This window comes from Physella acuta, unplaced genomic scaffold, assembly GCF_028476545.2.
Source record: "Physella acuta isolate Inbredline_101_S28 unplaced genomic scaffold, ASM2847654v3 ptg000486l, whole genome shotgun sequence".
Lineage (NCBI taxonomy): Eukaryota > Metazoa > Mollusca > Gastropoda > Physidae > Physella > Physella acuta.
The window spans coordinates 318,983-341,421 of NW_026732005.1; the positions used below are offsets into that span (position 1 = coordinate 318,983).

The 22,439-nt window shown below is 37.7% G+C and overlaps 1 protein-coding gene across 1 annotated transcript; it reads left to right on the forward strand.

Moving 5' to 3' along the window:
* Positions 1-1,103: 1,103 nt before the first annotated feature.
* On the forward strand, positions 1,104-16,839 carry LOC131944229 (serine/threonine-protein phosphatase 6 regulatory ankyrin repeat subunit A-like). The gene is made up of 7 exons (XM_059304767.1): positions 1,104-2,645; positions 5,237-5,327; positions 7,709-8,609; positions 11,909-12,000; positions 14,386-14,438; positions 14,474-16,264; positions 16,712-16,839. Exons 1-7 carry the CDS (start codon positions 1,115-1,117, stop codon positions 16,837-16,839), a joined length of 4,587 nt encoding a protein of 1,528 aa, XP_059160750.1. The 5' UTR covers positions 1,104-1,114.
* Positions 16,840-22,439: the final 5,600 nt, after the last annotated feature.

The following is a 22,439-nucleotide window of genomic DNA, read 5'->3' on the forward strand; positions in this document are numbered from 1 at the left end:
GATAAATGGACTGATGAACAAGAAAAGTATTGAGATAACTAAATACGCAGATAAAGCTAGGTGTATTTGTGTCCTGGCTAATGATTATTCAGAGCGCATTTTTCATTTAACAGCAGTGCGCAAACTATTCGTAAAGAAAAATTCACTGATGATGTCATCAAAATAAGGGTAAAAACAAGAATAGCCATGACAGTACGCATTAATTTTATGTTGTAAACAAACTTCCGTCAGATAGTTATTGTTTTGAATAAAGGTGTACTCAGTATGGCCAATCTGTGTATAGTGTTTTGGTCCGTTGAATACAACTGAGTGAGTATTTCATTCACGTAACAATCTGATGGCATCAGACGTATTTCAACATCAATTTGAATTTTAAATATTTTTTTTTACATTTGAGTTGAGATTACACACACATAGAGTCTAGAATAGTGCTTAAAATCTATTCTAGATCTCAATCTCGAGGTTCTACTATTGCTAGAGTCTAGCTTATAGAATCTAGATGTAAATGTGTGAAACACTCTAGGGTTTCTGCTAGAATAAAATTAAATGCGTGCAGTACTATACAGCCTACATATTTTATGGCGCTGATTGGCAAAACTATAAGTTTACATATTAGTACTTAATATGCGAAACTACATTTTCTTCGGGTTGTTGAATGTAGTGTATACTTGTAAGTGTGTAGAGGCCAGTACATTTATACGGAGGTGTGATTTAAATTAACACAAGTCCTGTAGGACAAAATTATCGTCGTAGACTACCAGAATCGAGAAGATATTACTTTGAATAACAAGGCAGACTTTACAACTTTGACACATCTATTTCACAGGGTGCCTCCTCTAGAGAACCAGCGGAAGGAAAATCAAAACCAGATTTCAGTCGTAAAGATCGTCAGTCAACTTTAAAAAAAATGTCAGTAGGAAAACGAAAACGAGAATGTGAACGATTGTTGCAAAAAGGCGATGTTAATGCGTGTTCAGAAGGAGACTTTCCACGTTTGTCAAAGGCTGTAGAACTTGACGATGTGGAACTTGTCAAAAACATCCTACATCGTGGAGCTGACGTTGTCAAAACTGACAAGAATGGGAGGACGTGTCTTCATGTTGCCGTCTCCAAGATGAAAGAGTTTAATAGCTTTAATGTTCCAGATAAAATTTTACAACCTCGACTAACACAGAATAGAATTAACAAATCGTTAGAAATATTAAAGATACTACTGGCTCACGAATTTGATGTGAACATACGTGACAACTACAGGAAAACAGCTTTACATTACAGTGTGGAATATGAACAGTTAGAATTTACACACATGCTGCTTGAGGCAGGGGCTGATGTAAATTTACTTGATGACAACCATGACACGCCTTTAGTTATTGCTTGCCGCTTGTATCTTAACCTGCAGAAAATAAACGAACTGGGTGATTTTGGCGGAAGTTCATTGGATATTTCCCACTATAAAGGTCTAATGACATCGACAAAGAAAATGCGTTCAAGGCTCAATTACTTGGCCAAAATGGTAGAATCTCTTATCACTCCAGATGCGCGTGTAAACATTGCTGACAAAGATGGCTACACGGCCTTACATCTGGCTGCTGAGACGGACAACGTTCAAATAGTTCAACGTTTACTTGGTGCAGGTGGCGATGTCAGGGTAGCGGCCAACACTGGGGAAACTGTGCTACACTGTGCAGCAAGAAGTAGTTGCAGTGAGATTATGGATATACTTTTAAGTGAACCACAATCAGCAGATGCCATTAACGCCAGAATGACAGAGCTATTTGAAAGATCTAACAAACGTCTGAAGAGATTTCACGGTCACGAGCAGGTGTACAACAGTCGAGTACACCAAGTTGATTATTTAGATCACAATAACAAACGTTCACAAGTTTGTCTAAATACTTTGTCTGGTAAAACCGCTTTAATTGTTGCGTTAGAGAACAGCAACGAGCAGACAGCTTTGAAATTGTTGTCTCGTCACCCTGACCTCAAAGTCCACACAGATGAAGGCTACACAGCGTTGCACTTCGCTGCATTTGAATCATGCACAGACGTAGTGCGGCATATGCTACAAGCAGGATGTAATGTAAACGTACAGACGGAAGAGGGACACACGCCTTTAATGTTAGCTGGAAATAAGGAGATTGCTCTCCTGTTGTGTGACGCAGGTGCTGACGTGAATTTGGTGGATAAAAACGGCGACAAAGCTCTACACCTGGCGATATACAGAAGCGAAGCAGACGTTGCTCAAGTTTTGATAAATAAAGGCACTGTCATTGATGGAAACTTTCCTGAACCTCTGCCACCTCTGGTATTGGCTGCAGCTCTGAATGCGATCACCATTGTCAAAATGTTACTTAAAGCTGGAGCTAACGTTAACGTCTTGTCTTCTTCTGGGATATCTCCATTGATGGCAGCAGCTGCTTGTGATTCTAGTGGGTACAATAACGCCGAAATATTTCAAATCCTCAATGAACACGGAGCTGACTTTAACATGACAGGCAAGAAAGGCAGAACAGCTCTCATGTATTTAGTAAAGCGCGGCAATCCGCAACTTCATTTAGGTACATTTTTGTTCTATGGAGCTGACCTGAACATTGAAGACGATGACAATAGATCAGCACTAACTTACCACTTATTAGAAGATGAGAGTAAATTCCAGATTAGTTTAATAAAACTCCTATTAAAATCTGGACAGAATCCACTAGTTGATGTCAAGTATCGCTATCTGCTACAAAAGCATAAATTACTGTTACACGAAGCACAGTTTTTTTATTTTGTTTTTTTTTTGTCTTATCCTATGGGGTCTAGTTTTATATTTCCTGAAGATTCGTGTTATCTTCTGCAATTGCATGTTTGCAATGGGGTAGTATTAAAGCATTCATATAATCTACAACCTACCAGTGAAATAAATACATTCACAGCTTTGATGCTATCTATACACTTTGGCAACTTGGAGTTGATAAAATATCTTTTAGCTACTTGCTACATGACTGTACAAGATCTCAGACAACTACGTCAGGTTGACCAATCAACAACTGGGGCATATAACACACGTCTTGAGCCTGAGCTACTAAATGTCATAACCGCAGCTGTTTCCGAACCCTGGCCCCTAGTCAAACTTGCTTTTATAACGGTGTCGACAATGTTGGGAGAAAGCCCAGAACGAGAAGAGCGTCTCTCACAGACCAACTTACCCCCACAAATGAAACAACTTTTGATGTTCCAATCTCCAGTTTCATTTCTTCCTGTCGACGATTGGTGCAAGATTTCCTTGTGTTATGATCCTGTTGATTATGAAACATTGCCGCGACCTCGACCTTTGATGTATCACTGGCCTATGGGCATTAATCTTGTTAGCTAAAATGGTTCTATTTTCAACGCTTTAATAATTATACCATATTATATTACATCATCTGCCATCTTCAACCAAGCTATGCATCTATACAGCATCTCACATAATACTGCAGCAAAAATAAGACAAGTGGATCTAGTCATTGAGATTTAGTTGGTTTTGTTTTTGTCTAGGGAGGATGTAAATAATATATAAATACATCGAGGGAGGGAGGGGGGAAAGACTAGGGCTGGGTCACCATAATAGTTATAGAAATATAAATTACAAAAGTTAAGAACAAAACAACTTATATAAAATGCAACATTCTACAAATAAGCAAAATATATAACTTTTTATAAGCCTTCATGTTTTTTTTAATTATTCATTTGTAAATTTATCTATGCTAGTCACTAGATCCACTTATGCAATACAAAACTGCAACACAAAAACACTGACTTCAAATACACAACATCTTTGTACTTTTAACCATACATTTTATTTACAATCACCAGACATAATTATGTTTGACATCTAAGTTGTTGAAGGCAGAAAGTTGAGCTAGAATGTTTATATAAGCTTTTATTAATTAAAATGATAACAAATCTAAAACGGTGTCATTGGTATACTATAACATGGTTACATATAAAATGATTATGACTCTAGATGTAATTGTGTTCAATGTTTAGCCTGTTGCTGTGTTACTGTTGTCTTGTTATAAACTTATTAATGTTTGTCTAATGTGAAGTTATTAGGAATCTATTGTGATTTTGCAATATGATAATATACAAAGGTTAACACTTAATTTTATATCACCAGTTTTTAATAGACAGATGCCCAATTTCAACCTCCCCACTAAACAAAGCATAACTCCACATTTCAACTCCCCCCCCCCCCACACAAACATAACTGCAAATTTTAGTCTCCACACACAACTGCACATTCTAGTCTCCACACACACAACTGCACATTTCATTCTACACCCACATATACATCTGCACATTTTAGTCTACACACACAAATCCACATTTTAGTCCCCCACAATCAACTGTAATTCAATTCATTAAAACTTACTCCACTGTGTGGATGAAGAGACCACCTACACCCCAGTCTGTATACCTGAGCCCCGCTGCTACCTGGACAGGTACACGTTGTGTACGAGTACCTGTACACATTGCCCACCTCCTGCCTGCATACCTAGTGACCTACAGAGACACTATAATGGTCAGCTTGTCCACATCTCTACGACTTTGGTACCTGTCACTTACATTTTCACGTAGTTCATTATAGGTCAATACCATTTCCTCGAGTTTAACCGCCACTTGTAAATCATGAGTTGCACAACACAACCAACACCAGTCCCCTTTAATAGCCGTCACAGCAACTATCCACCCATCAATGTTAACGACTGGACTTTGATCATCATCATACCATAATCTACATCTGGACTGTCTCGCCTCACTGTCATCAAACACCATTTTATATCCGCTTTTCGCTTATCTTTTCGCTGATCTATCACATATTAATCGGTATATAAGAACATTGAATTCCTTAAATAAAGTTGCAAAAGTAATTATTTGCAACAAAATGTTATTTGTTCATACTGTTGAAAGATTGGCCAAATCAGTTGACAATCAAAATAAACAATACACGTTTAAAAAAATTAAAATTAAAAATAAATTAATGGTTGAACACTATGTAAAACATATTTGGCAACATTATGTAAATAAACACATGTTAGAAAATCGTTCTCCCCTCTCACATCATGTACAGCACACGCAGGCTGAAGGTAATGCGTTAGAGCAACAATAAATAAATAAATAATTAAAGTAAGAGCGGCAAAAAAAAAAAAAAACATTAACCAGGAATGTCCAATAATAACTAACAATAATCAATAATAACCATCTATAGCCAACATGAGCAATAACAATAGAAGGAAGATTGTGGAGGAGTTTGTTTACCATGGCAACAAGATCAGCCAATCTGGTGTCACAGATGAGAGGTAGGACGTGCATGAATTAAGATACCAGTTACTTCTTCACTGTTCTGTGGCTTGTATGGAAAACTACTGTCAACTCTACAACATTAAAGATTAGGCTACTGTAATTACACGTGAAGGCGATCTTAATGTTTGGAGCATAAAACTGTAGTCTCCAAGATGAGCACAAATAGGACACGGATCTTTGCAAACAGCAGTCTTTGAAGATACTGGGATTAAGAAGGTAGGACACAGAGTTCTTTACACAAACATGAGAAGTAAAAAAATGTGTCTTGGGCAGCGAAGACAAGACAGTGAAAGTGGCGCTGGATTGGACGAAGACACCATCATAACATTTATAAAGTCTGGGGCTTTGAGTGGAACCCCCACGGGTGGCGTAGGGAAAGACACTCAAGACTTGCCTGGAGAAAGAATTTTCTGGAATAATTTAAAACCGTAGGGTTGTCTAGTGAGACGACACCACAGCCAAGGATCGGGTATCTGGGAAGAGAATGGATCAGGACCTACACCACACAAAGAGTAAAGAGAAAAATGTCAAGACATGCTAGCTCTATACACCGATAGTCTAAATATAAATAACAGCGTGATTGTGCATTAAACTTATTTCTATAAAAAGTATATAAACATTAATGCAAGTTGTAATTGTACTTGACCGCTTTATATTTTGATCACAGTCAGAAAGGGTCGTGTTGGCATTTTCCAGTGTCCAGCTTTGGGTAAGTGAAGTAATGTCACATTATTTCACCTTTGGAGTATCGATATCAAAGTCCAAACTGGAATTTGGTGATGAGCCCATTGTAACGATTAAAAGCGAGACGTTGAGTGGGTTTGTCTTCAAAGTCCAAACACTTAAACACTCAAACACTAAAACACTCAAACACTCAAACACTAAAACACTAAAACACTAAAACACTCAAACACTCAAACACTCAAACACTCAAACACTCAAACACTCAAACACGGAAAAAACAACTCGCCCTTTGTGATTTTTTTTTACAAATGTATTTTACATTTTGTTTCTTGCCATTTAAAAAAAAAGATTTCTTCAAAAGTTTAATATGATTGAATCGATTTTTCAAGCAGGCAGACAAAGCTTAGTGTATTTGTTTCCTGGCTTATGATTATTCACAGAGCGTTTTTTATTTAATAGCAGTGCGCAAATTGTTGGTGCGGATAAAAAAATTCACTGATGATGTCATCAAAATAAGCGTAAAAAACAAGAATAGCAATGACAGTACGCATTAATTTCATGTTGTAAACAAACTTCCGTCAGATTTTATTGTTTTGAATAAAGGTGTACTCAGTATGGCCAATCTGTGTATAATGTTTTGGTCCTTTGAATACAACTGAGTGAGTATTTCATTCACGTAACAATCTGATGGCATCGGAGTAATTCAACATCAAATTGTATTTTAAGTATTTAATTTTTTTATCTACATCTCCATCTCGAGCTTCTACTATTGCTAGAGTCTAGATTCTAGATTCTAGAGTCTAGATTCTAGAGTCTAGAGTCTAGAGTCTAGAGTCTAGAGTCTAGAGTCTAGATTCTAGAGTCTAGAGTCTAGATTCTAGATTCTAGAGTCTAGAGTCTAGAGTCTAGATTCTAGATTCTAGAGTCTAGAGTCTAGATTCTAGATTCTAGAGTCTAGAGTCTAATCTAGAGACTAGATTCTAGATGTAAATGTGTGAAATACTCTAAGGTTTCTACTAGAAAAAATTAAATGTGTGCAGTACTATATAGCCTACATATTTTATGGCGCTAATTGGTAAAACTATAAATTTACATTTTAGTACACGATATGTGAAACTATATGTTCTTCGGGTAGTTGAATGTAGGGTTTACTTGTAAGTGTGTAGGGACCAGTATTTGTATATGCAGGTGTGATTTAAATTAATACAAGTCCATTAGGACAAAAGTGTTATCGTCGGAGACCAGCATAAATGTAACCCATCCCACCACAAACCAAACCCCCTTCTCCCTCAACATGGATCAACCCCCTCCCCATATCATCGATACAACAAACCCAGCCAATTCCCCATGGTGACTGACCCCCACCCCTCACACCATGTACCTCCTCCTATTCCCACCCCTCACACCATGTTCCTCCCCATATTCCCACCACAAGCTAACAGCCGTATTCAACCCTCACCCTGTTGACCCACCCCTCACATCATGTAACACCCTCCTATTTCAACCACGGACCCCCCCCCCCCAACGTCTATTTCACAGGGTGTCTCCTCTAGAGAACAAGCGGAAGGAAAATCAAAACCAGATTTTGACCAGTTGTAAAGATCGTCAGTGAACTTTAAAAAATGTCAGTAGGAAAACGAAAACGAGAATGTGAAAGATTGTTGCAAAAAGGCGATGTTAATGCGTGTTCAAGAGACGTCCCACGTTTGTCAAAGGCTGTAGAACTTGACGATGTGGAACTTGTCAAAAACATCCTACATCGTGGAGCTGACGTAAACAAAACTGACAAGAATGGGAGGACGTGTCTTCATGTTGCCGTCTCCAAGATGAAAGAGTTTAATAGCTTCGGAATTCCTGATAAAATTTTACAGCCTCGGCTAACACAGAATAGAATTAACAAATCGTTAGAAATATTAAAGATACTACTGGCTCACGAACTTGATGTGAACATATGCGACAACTACAGGAAAACAGCTTTACATTACAGTGTGGAATATGAACAGTTAGAATTTACTAACATGCTGCTTGAGGCAGGGGCTGATGTAAATTTACTTGATGATGACCACGAAACGCCTTTAATTATTGCTTGCCGCTTGTATCTTAACCTGCAGCAAAAAGACGAACTGGGGGATTTTAGCGGAAGTTCATTGGATATTTCCCACTATAAAGGTCTAATGACATCGACAAAGAAAATGCGCTCAAGGCTCAATTACTTGGCCAAAATGGTAGACACTCTCATCACCCCAGCTGCGCGTGTAAACATGGCTGACGAAGATGGCTACACGGCCTTACATCTGGCTGCTCAGACGAACAATGTACAAATAATTGAACGTTTGCTTGGGGCAGGTGGCGATGTCAGGGTAGCGGCCAACACTGGGGAAACTGTGCTGCACTGTGCAGCAAGAAGTAGTTGCAGTGAGATTATGGATATTCTTTTAAGTGAACCACAATCAGCAGATGCCATTAACGCCAGAATGACAGAGCTGTTTGAAAGATCTAACAAACGTCTGAAGAGATTTCACGGTCACGAGCAGGTGTACAACTGTCGAGTACACGAGGTTGATTATTTAGATCACAATAACAAACGTTCACAAGTTTGTCTAAATACTTTGTCTGGTAAAACCGCTTTAATGGTTGTCACGTGACTCTGACCTCAATGTCCACACAGATGAAGGCTACACAGCGTTGCACTTCGCTGCATTTGAATCATGCACAGACGTAGTGCGGCATATGCTACAAGCAGGATGTAATGTAAACGTACAGACGGAAGAAGGACACACGCCTTTAATGTTAGCTGGAAATAAAGAGATTGCTCTCCTGTTGTGTGACGCAGGTGCTGACGTGAATTTGGTGGATAAAACCGGCGATAAAGCTTTACACCTGGCGATATACAGATGCGAAACAGGCGTTGCTCAAGTTTTGATAAATAAAGGCGCTGTAATCGATGGAACCTTACCTGAACCTCTACCACCTCTGGTATTGGCTGCAACACTGAATGAGATCACCATTGTCAAGATGTTACTTAAAGCTGGAGCTAACGTTAACGTCTTGTCTTCATATGGGATATCTCCATTGATGGCAGCAGCTGCTTGTGATTTTAGTGGGTACAATAACTCCGAAATATTTCAAATCCTCCATGAACACGGAGCTGACTTTAACAAGACAGGCAAGAAAGGCAGAACAGCTCTCATGTATTTAGTAAAGCGCGGCAATCCGCAACTTCATTTAAGTAAATTTTTGTTCTATGGAGCTGACCTTAACATCGAAGACGATGACAATAGATCAGCACTAACTTACCACTTATTAAAAGATGAGAGTAAATTCCAGATTAGTTTAATAAAACTCCTATTAAAATCTGGACAGAATCCACTAGTTGATGTCAAGTATCGCTATCTGCTACAAAAGCATAAATTACTGTTACACGAAGCACAATTTTTTTTGTATTTTGGTTTTTTTTTATCTTATCCTATGGGGTCTAGTTTTATATTTCCTGAAGATTCGTGTTATCTTCTGCAATTGCATGTTTGCAATGGGGTAGTATTAAAGCATTCATTTAATCTACAACCTACAAGTGAAATAAATACATTCACAGCTTTGATGCTATCTATACACTTTGGCAACTTGGAGTCGACAAAATATCTTTTAGCTACTTGCTACATGACTGTACAAGATCTCAGACAACTACGTCAGGTTAACCAATCAACAACTGGGGCATCTAACACACGTCTTGAGCCTGAGCTACTAAATGTCATAACCGCAGCGGTTTCCGAACCCTGGCCCCTTGTCAAACTTGCTTTTATAACGGTGTCGACAATGTTGGGAGAAAGCCCAGAGCGAGATGAGCGTCTCTCACAGTCCAACTTACCCCCACAAATGAAACAACTTTTGATGTTCCAATCTCCAGTTTCATTTCTTCCTGTCGACGATTGGTGCAAGATTTCCTTGTGTTATGATCCTGTTGTTTATGAAACATTGCCGCGACCTCGACCTTTGATGTATCACTGGCCTATGGGCATTAATCTTGTTAGCTAAAATAGTGCTATTTCAACGCTTTAACATCATCTGCCATCTTCAACCAAGCTATTCATCTATACACCATCTCATACAATACTGTAACAATAATAGGACATGTAGGCGGATCTAGTCTTTGGGATTTAGTTGGTTTTGTTTTTGTCTAGAGAGGTTATAAATAATATATAAATACATGAGGGGGGGGGGGCAGTGGTGTTGGGTCATGATAATAGTTATACAAATATAAATACAAATGTTAAGAACAAAACAACTTTTAATAAAATGCAAAAAGTCTACAAGTAAGCAAAATATTTAACCTTTAATTCTTCATTTGTAAATATTTCTTTGCCAGTCCCTAGATCCGCCTATGTAATAGAAATTAGAAAACAGCAACACACAAAAAATATTTTTAAAAATCTGCCTTCAGACTCAAAATCTTTGTACTTTTAGCCATACATTTTATTTACAATCACCAGACATAATTATGTTTGACATCTAAGTTGTTGAAGGAAGAAATTTGAGCTAGAATTTTTATATAAGCTTTTATTAATTAAAATGATAACAAATTCAAAACGGTGTCATTGGTATACTATAACATGGTTACATATAAAATGATTACGACTCTAGATGTAATTTTGTTCAATGTTTAGCCTTTTGCTGTGTTACTGTTGTCTTGTTATAAACTTATTAATGTTTGTCTAATGTGAAGTTATTAGGAATCTATTGTGATTTTGTAATATGATAATATACAAAGGTTAACAGTTAATTTTATATCACCAGTTGTTAATAGACAAATGCCCAATTTCAACCTCCCCACAAAATAAAGCATAACTCCACATTTCAGCTCCCCCCCCACACAAACATAACTGCAAATTTTAGTCTCCACACACAACTGCACATTCTAGTCTCCACACACACAACTGCACATTTCATTCTACACCCACATATACATCTGCACATTTTAGTCTACACACACAAATCCACATTTTAGTCCCTCACAATCAACTGTAATTCAATCCATTAAACCTTCCTCCACTGTGTGGATGAAGAGACCACCTACACCCCAGTCTGTATACCTGAGCCCCGCTGCTACCTGGACAAGTGCACGTTGTGTACGAGTACCTGTACACATTGCCCACCTCCTGCCTGCGTACCCAGTGACCTACAGAGACCTGCTTACAACAGCCATGAGGATGTGACACTATAATGGTCAGCTTGTCCACATCTCTACGACTTTGGTACCTGTCACTTACATTTTCACGTAGTTCATTATAGGTCAATACCATTTCCTCGAGTTTAACTGCCACTTGTAAATCATGAGTTGCACAACATAACCAACACCAGTCCCCTTTAATAGCCGTCACAGCAACTATCCACCCGTCAATGTTAACGACTGGACTTTAATCATCATCATACCATAATCTACATCTGGACTGTCTCGCCTCACTGCCATCAAACACCATTTTATATCCATTTTTCGCTAATCTCTCACATATTAATCGGTATATACGAACATTTGAATTCCTTAAATAAAGTTGCAAAAGTAATTATTTGAAACAAAATGTTATTTGTTCATACTGTTGAAAGATTGACCAAATCAATTGTCAATCAAAATGAACAATACACGTTTTTTACAAAAAATTAAAATTAAAAATAAATTAATGGTTGAACACAATGTAAAACATATTTGGCAACATTATGTAAATAAACACATGTTAGAAAATCGTGCTCCTCTCTCACATCATGTTCAGCACACGCAGGCTGAAGGTAATGCGTTAGAGCAACAAAAAAATAAATAAATAATTAAAGTAACAACGGCAAAAAACATTAACCGGGCAATGTCCGACAATAACTAACAATAATCATTAATAAATAACTATAGCCAACAGGATCCAATAACAATAGAGGAAAGATTGTGGAGGAGTTTGTTTACCATGGCAACAAGATCAGCCAATCTGGTGTTACAGATGAGAGGTAGGATGTGCATGAATTAATATACCCGTTACTTCTTCACTGTTCTGTGGCTTGTATGGAAAACTACCGCCAACTCTACAACATTAAACATTAGACTACTGTAATTACACGTGAAGGCGATCTTAAAGTTTGGAGCATAAAACTGTAGTCTCCAAGATGAGCACAAATAGGACATGGATCTTTACAAACAGCAGTCTTTGAAGATCCTGGGATTAAGAAGGCAGGACAGAGTTCTTTACACAAACACGAGGAGAAGTAAAAAAAAAATGCGTCTTGGGCATCGAAGACGAGACAATGAAAGTGGCGCTGGATTGGGCGAAGACACCAACATGACGAGTCTAGGTCTTGAGTGGAACCCCCAGGGGTGTGTAGGGAAAGGTGCTCAAGACTTGCCTGGAGAAAGAATTTTCTGGAATAATTTAAAACCGTAGGGTTGTCTAGCGAGACGACACCACAGCCAAGGATCGGGTAACTGGGAAGAGAATGGATCAAGACCTACACCACACAAAGAGTAAAGAGAAAAATGTCAAGACATGCTAGCTCTATCTATACACCAAAGCGTTCAATTATATGACAGTTTTAGTCTAAATAACAGCGTGATTGTGCATTAAACTTATTTCTATAAAAAGTTTAAAACATTAATGCAAGTTGTAATTGTATTTGACCGCTTTATATTTTGACCATATATGGTCAGCAAGGGACGTATTGAAATTTCCAGTGTCCAGCTTTGGGTAAGTGAAGTATCGTCACATTGTTTCACCTTCAACTTTGAAGTATCGATATCGAATTCTAAATATAATCGAGTCTGGAAATTAGAGATGTGTCCACTGTGACGATTAAAAGCGAGACGTTGAGTGGGTTTGTCTTCAAAGGCCAAACACTCAAACACCGGAAAATACTCACCCTTTGTGTTGTTTTTTTTACAAACGTAACAATAATTTTATCGCTTGCCCTTTAAAACAAAAAGATTTCTTCAAAAGTTTAATATTATTACATAGATTTTTCAAGCAGGCAGACACATCTTGGTGTATTTGTTTCCTGGCTTATGATTATTCACAGCGCGTTTTTCATTTAATAGCAGTTGGCGTCGCTAGGTCTAATTGAAAGCTTATACTATTTTCCGCAGTTTCTTTGGCAATGGGTAAAAAAATGCACTGATGATGTCATCAAAATAAGCGTAAAAAAACAATAAATGCCATGACAGTACGCATTAATTTCATGTTGTTATCAAACTTCCGTCAGATATGTATTGTTTTGAAAAAGGTGTACTAAGTATAGACAATCTGTGTATAATTACGTTTTGGTCCGTTGAAAACAACTGAATAAGTATTTCATTCGTGTAACAATCTAATGGCATCGGATGTATTTCGCCATCGAATAAAAATTTAAATATTTTTATATTTGAGTTTAGATTACACATTTAGTCTTAATAGTGTTTATCTAGATCTAGATCTAGATCTGTTCTTAATTCTAGATCTCAATCTCGAGCTTCTTACTACTATTGCTAGAGTCTAGATTCTATGTGTAAATGTGTAAAACACTTTAAGGTTTCTACTAGAATCGAATTAAACGTGTGCAGTAGTAGAATCTATACAGCTTACATATTTTATGGCACTGATTGGTGAAACCATAAGTTTACATTTTAATTCAATGATTTACGAAAGTACATTATCTTGGGTTGTTGATTGTAGGGTTTAGTGTAGGGACCAGTGTTTGTTTATGCAGGTGTGATTTAAATTAATACAAGTCCTGTAGGACACAAGTGTTATCGTCGGAGACTAGCTCAATGTGATGTGGCTTCTAGATAGTAACAAGGGAATAAATGTAAATCCTCCCATCACAATCCGACCCCCCTTCTCTCTCAACACGGATACAATCCCCCATCTTATCGATGCAACAAACCCAGCCAACCATTCCCACTTTCCCTTTGTTGACCAACCACCACCCCTCACACCATAAATGTTACGAAACGTGTCATCAGTATGGTTGGTATAATTTGACGCCGTTGATGACTGCAGTGATGGTTGAGGTGTTAAGGCAACCGTTTAAGCCCTGATTGAGTAACACTAACACACTTTTAAGACTTTTAATACACTTGAGTAATGGAAGTAAACTCGTTCATTAATAGCGGCCGGCCCTAGGGGCCAGCCCTACCGCACTTTACAAAAACACAACACGACTACATGCTTCTAGTTCCCAGGCTAACACTCAACATACTTGATCTATCACATGCAACAAACTAATACACTATGAACAGTAACAACATAGGTAGGAAAGCTACATTCCAAACATCTGAGTACGATAATATAGCTTCCTCATGTAGGTGACACAGCTGTGTCTAAATAACAACGTAGACGTTACAACTTTGACATGTCTATTTCACAGGGTGTCTCCTCTAGAGAACCAGCTGAAGGAAAAACACCAGATTTTAACCAGTCGTAAAGAGCGTCAGTTTAAAAAAAAATGTCAGTAGGAAAACGAAAACGAGAATGTGAACAGCTGTTGCAAAAAGGCGATGTCAATGCTTTTTTAGAAGGAGACGTTCCCCTTTTATCAAAGGCTGTAGAACTTGACGATGTGGAGCTTGTCAAAAACATCCTACAGCGTGGAGCTGACGTAAACAAAACTGACAAGAATGGGAAGACGTGTCTTCATATCGCCGTCTCCAAGATGAAAGAGTTTAATAGATTTAATGTTCCAGATAAAATTTTACAGCCTCGGCTAACACATTATACAATTAACAAATCGCTAGAAATATTAGAGATACTACTGGCTCACGAACTTGATGTGAACATACGTGACAACTACAGGAAAACAGCTTTACATTACAGTGTGGAATATGAACAGTTAGAATTTACTAACATGCTGCTTGAGGTAGGGGCTGATGTAAATTTACTTGATGACAACCAAGAAACGCCTTTAATAATCGCATCTCGTTTATATCTCAACATCCATAATATGAAGTCTGGTGTCAGTAGAGAAGACATATCTGTCTATAGAGGTACAGTCACATCAAAAGTTAAGTTAGGGTCTAGGCTCAAATATTTGGCCAAAATAGTAGCATCTCTCATCACCCCAGCTGCCCGTGTAAACATTGCTGACAAAGATGGCTACACGGCCTTACATTTTGTTGACCAGACAGACAACGTTGATCTAGTTGAACGTTTGCTTGCTGCAGGTGGCGATGTCAGAGATACAGCGAACAATAAAGTAACAATCCTGCATCTTGCAGCGAAAAACGGCTCCTGTGATATTATGGATATTCTTTTAAATGATCCACACATTACAGATGTCATTAACGCAAGAATGACAACGTTACATGAAAAATCAACCAAACGTCTGAAGAGGCACCATGTCCAAGAACGTTTGGGTCACAGTCCGGAAGAGAAAATTTATTTTTTAGATCGCAATGACAGACGTTCACAAGTTTGTCTAAATACTTTGTCAGGTAAAACTGCCCTAATGGTTGCGTTAGAGAACAGCAACGAGCAGACAGCTTTAAAATTGTTGTCTCGTCACCCTGACCTTAATATCCACACCGATGAAGGCTACACAGCGTTGCACTTTGCTGCACATGGATCATGCACACACGTAGTGCGGCATTTGCTACACGCAGGCTATAATATAAACAAACAGACGGAAGAAGGATACACGTATTTAATGTTGGCTGGAAATAAAGAGATTGCTCTCATGTTGTGTGACGCAGGTGCTGACGTGAATTTGGTGGATAAAAACGGCGACAAAGCTCTACACATGGCGATATACAGAAGCGAAGCAGACGTTGCTCAAGTTTTGATAAATAAAGGCGCTGTTATTGATGGAAACTTTCCTGAACCTCTGCCACCTCTGGTATTGGCTGCAGCTCTGAATGAGATCGCCATTGTCAAAATGTTACTTAAAGCTGGAGCTAACGTTAACGTCTTGTCTTCTTATGGGATATCTCCATTGATGGCAGCAGCAGCTTGTATTTCCGGTGGGTACAATAACTCCGAAATATTTCAAATCCTCCATGAACACGGAGCTGACTTTAACATGACAGGCAAGAAAGGCAGAACAGCTCTCATGTATCTAGTCAAACACGGCGATATGCTGGCTTATTTAGAAACACTTGTATCGTTTGGAGCCGACCTTGACGTCAAAGACAGAGACAACAAAACAGCGCTAGTCTACTGTTTATCGCACACACAGCAGTTTAAGTATTCAGAAACGTTGCTAATTGCTGGAGCTAATCCTATCGTTGGACCAGAGTATCGCTACCTGGTGGGTAAGCTTGTATTGAGAGACCGACGTCCGGTCTGGAATAGATATAATATTCACCCTTATTACCTTCAAATGCTGGTATGTAACGGTGTTGTATTAAAAGGTTTAAATTGCGCAGAAAACAATGGAGAAACAGAGAAGATGACAGCTATGCTGTTATCTTTAAAGTATCCAAACATTGACGCGATAAAATATCTTCTAGCAACTTGCTACTTAACGGTACACGATCTCAGAGAACTACGCCAGTTTGACCAATCAGAAGGGTACCAATACGCTACAGATAAGATAAAAAATGTCATATTCGAGGCGATTACCGAACCCTGGCCCCTGGTCAAACTTGCTTTTATAACGGTGTCGACAATGTTGGGAGAAAGCCCAGAGAGAGAGGAGCGTCTCTCACAGATCAACTTACCACCTAAACTAAAACAACTTTTGATGTTCCAATCTCCAGTTTCATTTCTTCCTGTCAACGATTGGAGAAAGATTCCCTTGTGTTATGATCCTGTTGATTATGAAACCTTGCAACGACCTCGACCTTTGATGTATCACTGGCCTATGGGCATTAATCTTGTTAGCTAAAATGGTTCTATTTTCATCGCTTTATACCATATTATATTACATCATCTGCCATCTTCAACCAAGCTATGCATGTATACACCATCTCACATAATCATGCAGCAAAATTAAGACACGTGGATCTAGTCATTGAGATTTTGTTGGTTTTGTTTTTGTCTAGGGAGGATGTAGATAATATATAAATACATCGGGGGAGGGGGGGAGTAGGGCTGGGTCACCATTATAGTTACAAAAATAAATTACAAAAGTTAAGAACAAAACAACTTATATAAAATGCAAAAATTCTACAAATAAGCAAAATATATAACTTTTTATAAGGCATTCATGTTTTTTTTTATTCATTTGTAAATTTGTCTATTCTAATCACTAGATCCACTTATGCAATACAACACTGCAACACAAAAACACTGACTTCAAATACACAACATCTTTGTACTTTTAACCATACATTTTATTTACAATCACCAGACATAATTATGTTTGACATCTAACTTGTTGAAGGCAGAAAGTTGAGCTAGAATCTATAATATAAGCGGGCTGTGTCTGTCCTTCCTTCCTTCCTTCCTTCCTTCCGTCATCGCAATAGATTTTGGGACTATAAAAGTAAACTTCGCACCATGCTGTGCTTTTCAGTGCACCGCAGTGTCTTATTATAAGTAATTGAGTAGGGTTTGTTTATATAACGGCATACAGCTATTTTATAATTTCCACTGTTTGTACAATTTTGCATAACGTAAAGAGAATATTAAATACACGCACATTGCTAAAACATATTAAAAGGATCAATGTCAAATATCGTTTTCGTTATATTCCCAGAAAAAGTGGATACATATTAATAACATAATAACAGTACGGTAGAAAAATCAAATTAATTTAACTTTTCTAATTTTGACAAAGGAGGTAATTTAAAAATACATTAAACTCACGCTAATAAAAAAATGTGAATGCAAATATACGTTCGTCATAGAAGGAATTAGTGTTGCAATAATATAATTAGCAAAATGTGAATGCAGATTATTCGGATGTGTAAGAGGAAATTATTGTTAGAAAATTATAATTAGCATGGATTGATAAAAGGCAATCTTTTATTTATTTTATTCACTGAATGTACTGTTTACTAATTATAATTTTTAATCAACTATTCTCCATTACTATATTAAGTCATCACGTTCATTAGGTGCGCAATGGTTTTAGTCATGAAACTTTATTGTAAATTTTTAAAAGTACTGAAAAAAATGCATGAATTTATAAAGTGCAATATGGTCGGTAAAACACGGATATTCTAAATACTGCCTTTAATTTATTTGCGGAAAAGCTAGGGGTTTTATAACAGAGGCGTAGCAAGAGGGGGGGGGGGGAGGGTGGAAATCGAAAGTTTGAGGGAGGTGGGAGGGTGTAAATCGAAATTTTCCGCCGGCGATTGGAAAGGGCGCGATTTGGCGCTACAGGATAGACTGTGAGCAATATGCCTTTATGATTACATTTAAATTGAGTTTATGTTGAGTGTTGTGTTTGTTTTTTCGTTTTTGTTTTTTCTTTGCGTTCGTTTGTGCTGTATTTAGTTTTGTTCTGTTCCCAACTTGGTACATTTAAAAAAGATTTACCGTGTGTTGTGGTTGTGGTTGTGTTGTGGTTGTGGTTGTGGTTGTGGTTGTGGTTGTGTTGTGGTTGTGGTTGTGTTGTGGTTGTGTTGTGGTTGTGTTGTGGTTGTGGTTGTGTTGTGGTTGTGTTGTGGTTGTGTTGTGGTTGTAATGTGGTTGTGTTGTGGTTGTGTTTTGTTTGTGTTTGTGTTGTGTTTTTGTTTGTTTTGTTCTGTTCCAAAGTTGGTATATTTTAAAAAGATTTACCGTGGCGGAGCACGGGATGCAGCTAGTGTTTATATAAGCTTCTCTTATTTAAAAATGATAAGAATTCTAAAACGGTTTTCATTGGTATACTATAACATTGTTACATATAAAATGATTACGACTCTAGTTGCAATTGTGTTCAATGTTTAGCCTGTTGCTGTGTTACTGTTGTCTTGTTGGTCACTTATTGTAATGTTTGTCTGATGTGTAGATGTTAGGATTCTATTGGGATTTTGCAATCTGATAATATACAAAGGTTAACACTTAATTTCAATCATCAGTTTTTAACAGACAACTGACAATTTCAGTCAACACACAACTGCACATTTCAGCCACCCCCCCCCCCCCAAAAAAAAAACCTCACACATAACTGCACATTTCTATCTCCACACACATAACTGCTCATTTTAGTCTACAAACCCACAAATAACTGCACATTTCAGCCCCCCCCCCCCCCCAAAAAAAAAAACCTCACACATAACTGTACATTTCTATCTCCACACACATAACTGCTCATTTTAGTTTACAAACCTACACATAACTACACATTTCAGTCGCCACACACACACAACTTTACATTCCAGCCCCGCCCCCCCCCCACACTACTGCACATTTCAGTCCCCCCACAAGCCATTGTAGTTCAATCCATCAAACCTTCCTCCACTGTGTGGATGAAGAGACCACCTACACCCCAGTCTGTATACCTGAGCCCCGCTGCTAGCTGGACAGGTACATGTTGTGTACGAGTACCTGTACATGTTGTCCACCTCTTCCCTGTGTACCCAGTGACCTACAGAGACCTGTTTACAACAGCCATGAGGATGTGACACTATAATGGTCAGCTTGTCCACATCTCTACGACGTTGGTACCTGTCACTTACATTTTCACGTAGTTCATTATAGGTCAATACTATTTCCTCGAGTTTAACTCAAACTTGTAAATCATGAGTTGCACAACACAACCAATACCAGTCCCCTTTAATAGCCGTCACAGCAACTATTAACCCGTCAATGTTAACGACTGGACTTTTATCATCATCATACAATAATCTATATCTGGACTGTCTCGTCTCACTGTCATCAAACACCATTTTATATTCACTTTTCGCTGATCTCTCACATATTAATCGGTATATACGAACATTTGAATTCCTTAAATAAAGTTGCAAAAGTAATTATTTGCAACAAAATGTTTTTTGTTCATACTGTTGAAAGATTGGCCAAATCAGTTGTCAATCAAAATAAACAATACACGTTTAAAAAAAAATTACAATTAATAAACCGGGAGTGATCTCCTCTAAACTTTTCTCGAATATTCTTATATAAAATAACAGGGGATGGAAACTCGGGCTATAGACATGATTTTTAATCAATTTTAAATACTTAAAGTTTAAATAAACCGGGAGTGATCTCCCCTAAACTTTCTCGAATATTCTTGTATGTAACAAAAGGGGATGACAACTCGGGCTATCGACATGATTTTTAATCCATTTTAAATACTTAAAGTTTTTAAAATAGAATAAAATCTCGTAGAAAAAAAGAAATTCACACCAAGTGAACGTCAAATAAATGTGCATTATAGTGCGGAATATTATTAGAACTTTATAAATTCACATGGGTTTTTCGAGAAATCGAAAATATCGAAATTTACTACTTTCGGTAAACAGAAATTACTCAAAATTTAAAAGATAGCAGAGAATTAGATCTTTTACTTACTTGTGAAATTTCATTTAACTATCTGAAATAGTACTCAAGTTATAGGCTTTTGAAAAATTCAAAGTAGAAAAAGTACCACTTCCGGTTATTGGAAATCGCTCAAAAGTTGATACGGATCTACGATTTTGATAAAATACTTATATATGAAATTTCATTAACCTAGCTGTAACGGTACTCAAGCAATCGTGTTTACAAACGGACAGACACACACACACACACAGACAGACAGACATCAGCGGCAGTTTGGCAAAGTACGTAACTATGTTAAAGATCACGTAAACTTTAGTATAGGGAATTCGGACCGGTCAGTTCTAAAGCCGTTCCGGAATTTTCCCGAAGATACCCCCGCGGGTATATCTCCGACCTCAGGAGTTATGATTGGGATTGTACGTCCAGATTTTTTAACTTATTTTTCTTTACAAACACAGTACTATGTTTATATAAGGAAATATGGCCTCTGGTCAGTTCAAACATTGTTCCGGAATTTTCTCGAGGGTAGCACAATTTTATTCCTGACCCCCTTGGGGCCGATGTACATCTGCAAGAGTTTTCAAAGGGTTTCTACGTTGGAATTTTTTTTCGATATACAGCTCATATAAGGAGACTTTCGCTCGTGGTCACTTTTTAGCCGTCGCCGTGCGAGCAGCGGCTGACCGATAGTTTATCCATAAGGCCGATTCATTTACCCAAGTATATGCAAAACATGAGCCAGATATACAGAGCCAAAGTTCCAAAACACTGTTTTGAAAAGATTCATCGTTTTTTAGAAAATTAACAATGTTTATATAGGGAAAATTCGGACCGGTCAGTTCTAAAGGCCTTCCGGGATTTTCCGGAACATCTCATAGTTGTTGTTTTTTTGCCACCCCCTAGGGTCGGTCTAAGACCTCAGGAATTATGAAGAGGTTCCTACGTGGGAATTTTTTTTTTCGATATATAGCTCATATAGGGCGCCGGTCAGTTGCGCTGAGTTTTGACCCCCTCTTCGTGGACTTGTTGGCCAACCGGCACCGCCCCCCATGTTCTGTTGCCCCAAGGCAGGTTCCTGCCAAATTTGAAGCGCCTGCGGCGCCGGGAAGTGCCTCCGAGCACTTTGCTTTATATATAAATTATACACTACTATTTAAATAAGTGAACTCTACTTCACTTGCCCTATAGACGGTCAGGTTTGAAAGGTAACTTTTTTTTTACTACTTAAATAACCTTTAAAAAAAGCGTGGGTCTCTTCCTAAATATTAGTAAAGGTATCCAATAGATACTAAAGTGACTTACGCTTTTCGTTACAGTTATTTAAATAGTAGTGTATACAATATTTTGCATTATTTCGTATCTTTTAGTGAGAGCACAATTTAAGTTAAAAATAGCTCATTACTCATCGGAAGCCATCCAACGCTAGACTAATGTTTTGCAACACAAATGGGGAATTCCCTGTAGTCAGCACCCAAATAAAATTTTACAGAACAGTATGGAATCTTGTATTTGTATTTTAAATGTGAGTCTCGATTTGTAGATTGTAAACAAATAAACCGGTAGTGATCTCCCCTAAACTTTCTCAAATATTCTTATATAAAACAACAGGGGATGGTAACTGGGGATATAGTTATGATTTTTAATCCATTTTAAATACTTAAACTTTTAAAAATAGAATAGAATCTCATAAAAAAAACATTGCGCACCAAGCAAACGCCGAATAAAAACGCGTATAATAGTGCGCAATATTATTAGTACTTTAAAAATTTACATTAGTTTTTTGAGAAATCGGAAGTAGCGTAAATTACTACTTCCAGTCAACGGAAATGACTCAAAATTTAACAGAAGGTAGAGAATTAGATCTTTTACTTACATGTGAAATTTCATTTATCTATCTGAAATAGTACTCAAGTTATAGGCTTTTGAAAAATTCAAAGTAGGAAAAGTACCACTTCCGGTTATCGGAAATCGCTCAAAAGTTGATACGGATCTACGATTTTGATAAAATACTTATATATGAAATTTCATCAACCTAGCTGTAACGGTACTCAAGTTATCGTGTTTACACAC

Bases quoted from the DNA above. Each gene is read 5' to 3' on its own strand.
- LOC131944229 (XM_059304767.1), top strand. From the start codon at position 1,115: ATGAAAGAGTTTAATAGCTTTAATGTTCCAGATAAAATTTTACAACCT. The intron at 2,646-5,236 runs GTAAATTCCAGA...AACCATCTATAG, and splicing joins CCACTTATTAGAAGATGAGA to CCAACATGAGCAATAACAAT. The intron at 5,328-7,708 runs GTAGGACGTGCA...TGCGTGTTCAAG, and splicing joins TCTGGTGTCACAGATGAGAG to AGACGTCCCACGTTTGTCAA.